The sequence below is a fragment of the Mesitornis unicolor genome, unplaced genomic scaffold (genome assembly GCF_000695765.1).
Source record: "Mesitornis unicolor isolate BGI_N332 unplaced genomic scaffold, ASM69576v1 scaffold7372, whole genome shotgun sequence".
In the NCBI taxonomy this organism is placed as follows: domain Eukaryota; kingdom Metazoa; phylum Chordata; class Aves; order Mesitornithiformes; family Mesitornithidae; genus Mesitornis; species Mesitornis unicolor.
This window is the reverse complement of record NW_010171142.1, coordinates 5,119-7,640: the sequence shown is the minus strand read 5'-3', so window position 1 is coordinate 7,640 and position 2,522 is coordinate 5,119. Positions and strand designations below refer to the sequence as shown.

Below are 2,522 nucleotides of genomic sequence, written 5' to 3'. Positions count from 1 at the left end.
TAATGCTAAGTAATGCCCTGTAATAAGAACAGAATAGCACAGCACCAAGTTACTGTTTGAGAGAACTTTCTCATTAACTGCCTATGCTGTATCTCTTTCCGCTTTGTTGCAGATGTCTAATTTCCCCAAAAATGGAAAATTGCTGTTAGGTTTTAATTCATTTTTCCTTTAAAATTAATGCTGAAATTTGGTACATACCTGCAGCTGCCAGGCTCAACACAGCAAGGAGGACTCCAAGCATGATGCCGGTTTGCTGTATGCTGCAGGCTCTGCTCTGCAAGCCATTTTATATGTTATCACTTCTCTCTGGGGCACGTGACTCAAAATGCAGTGCTCTCCTGATATCAATGGAAAACTTGTGTAATTGTGGGATAATTTTTTATATGCACAAGTGCCTAAAAACCCCCCAGTTTAGATGGACCTTGGATCCAGGATATAAACAACTTGATTAATAGAATTCCGAGTTGCATATATCTGTAGCAGCTGTTTGCTTTCCCATTGCCTTGAAAGTTCATCACAAAGGTGTTTGCAGAAGGAAAATATTAAATGGATTATTCTGACACTCGATGGTATGTTAGCAGTTACAGTGTCTGATATATTCAGACAGTGATAGATTCAGCCATGTCAGCGGGGCTGGATTAGATGATCTCTGGGGGCCCTCTTCCAACTTGAATTGTTGTATGATCCTGTGATTGCTTGAAATTTTATTTTGTTCTGGTTTGCTTTGTGACTGATGGCAACTACCACTTTGTACTAACTGATCTCATCTAGATCAAGTTGCATGCCATACTTCTTCAATAAAGCCAACTGTTGAAGTGGAAGAAGTTTCAAGCAGTACAAAGAACCAGCTGTCCATGATGATGGAAAAACACTCATGTAGTGCGGTGAGCAAGACTTCATTTCTTTCATATTTAGCTTTAATCGTTAGATCAGTTGTTAATTGTTTTAATTGTTAGATCATAATTGTTTATGTAGTATTCTCATCGTTCAAAGAGAATAGGGTTTCTGTACCATTGCAAATGAGCGTTTTTACACCACCAAATCAGCATGTTGACCTGTGCTGTAACACAGTGTGGGTTTGTTAATGAAAAAGGGTAAACCATTTTCACCAATAGGATAAACGAGGCAAGAGCAGGCATTTAGACCACTACAGAACTGCTGCCATTAAAGTGTCCTCATTTATTTCTGGACATTTGAGATTAACGACTTGATATCAGCACCTAAACCTTGTGTCTCTTTCTTCCCTTTTTTTCTTCTACTTGGGGAATTTTCCATCCTCTGTCACATTTCCATCCACTTGCCCTTCACCTGAACAACTGTTACTGGTTATTTAAAAAACAAACACCTCTATCCCATAAGGCAGGTCACGCACAGGAAGCAAACTTATTAGACTGGAAACAAGTATCATAATGCCAGTTTTATAACCAGAGTTGCATTGTACATACAGACCAAACTAGAGCTCTCAGAAAAGCTGAAATACATCTATTGTTTAATGTCAGTATTAACAAGCAGCAAAATACCTGATTTTCATAGCTTCCGTTCAGCAGTAGGTACCGATTTGGATGAAAGATGACTGGAGCACACACGTGGAAAGCAGAAATATATACTGCTTTGCTGTTTTGTCTGCTTCTCCAGAATGTATTATCCTACGCAAACAACAGCACTTGAGAAAGCTCCATTCTGAATTTCAAATGGAATCAGCCAAACTCTGTTCTGGCATCTTGTATTTATTATTTGACAAAAGCATAAAGCAGGATTAATTGAGTGCAGAATTGAGGTTCTAAACTTTTAAAAAATCAATTAGTTGGCTCTTTTCTTAATGTCTAAATTTACAAGCTACACAACCTACTATGCTTTTCAGTTTAACTTCCATGCTACAATAATTATAATTGAATACTAACTAAAAATTAAGTATAACTTTTAGACGTCCAGTTACTGTTTCAAGTTTCCTGTTTTATGGGTGTGCTTGTAAACATGAAATTTGGTTTAGTTTAAGCATTTCTGCAATCATTTCACAAATAACCTTCTGCTATCTTGCACATTGTAAACAGAGAAATCCTCTTCTTCCCTTTTCCCTTTCTTCTTTGTAAAGGAGTTCTGAAACAGTTCTTCTATTATGTGGGGGAAGTCTCATAAGAATCACCATATTTTTAATGTAAAACACTTTCAAAGATTTATTTTTTTTTGTTCAGCTCCTGCTTTATGTAACAATTGCTTATCCTTTTTTTCCCTATCTAGTCTAAATAGGCTGAAGTCTCTTTCTTGGATTCAGGGGGCATCATAGTGTTGGCAGTTCTGCAAGTGAACATCAAAAGGCTCAGCCTCCAGCTGATACCATGGTGGCTTGGAAACAGCTCCCTAGAAGCTCTTATCATCTTCATGCCAGATGTTTCACAGAAACGAAGCAGCTCCTGGAACTTCAGTAAGAGAGCAGGAACTTCTGGTATGTTGCTTAAGCATAATAGCTAGTATCTCTTTCAAAACACAGTGTACTTAGTGTACAAGTTAAAATGCACTCCATT

The 2,522-nt window shown here is 37.6% G+C and overlaps 1 protein-coding gene across 1 annotated transcript in view; it reads right to left on the bottom strand.

The window, feature by feature from the left end:
• LOC104537130 (chymotrypsin-like elastase family member 2A) overlaps positions 1–241 on the bottom strand; it is a 4,725-nt gene extending 4,484 nt beyond the window's left edge. The window contains exon 1 of the mRNA XM_010179924.1: positions 199–241. Within this exon, the coding sequence (XP_010178226.1) occupies positions 199–241 (43 nt within the window). The remainder of the gene's footprint in view (positions 1–198) is intronic.
• Between the last annotated feature and the right edge of the window lie 2,281 nt (positions 242–2,522).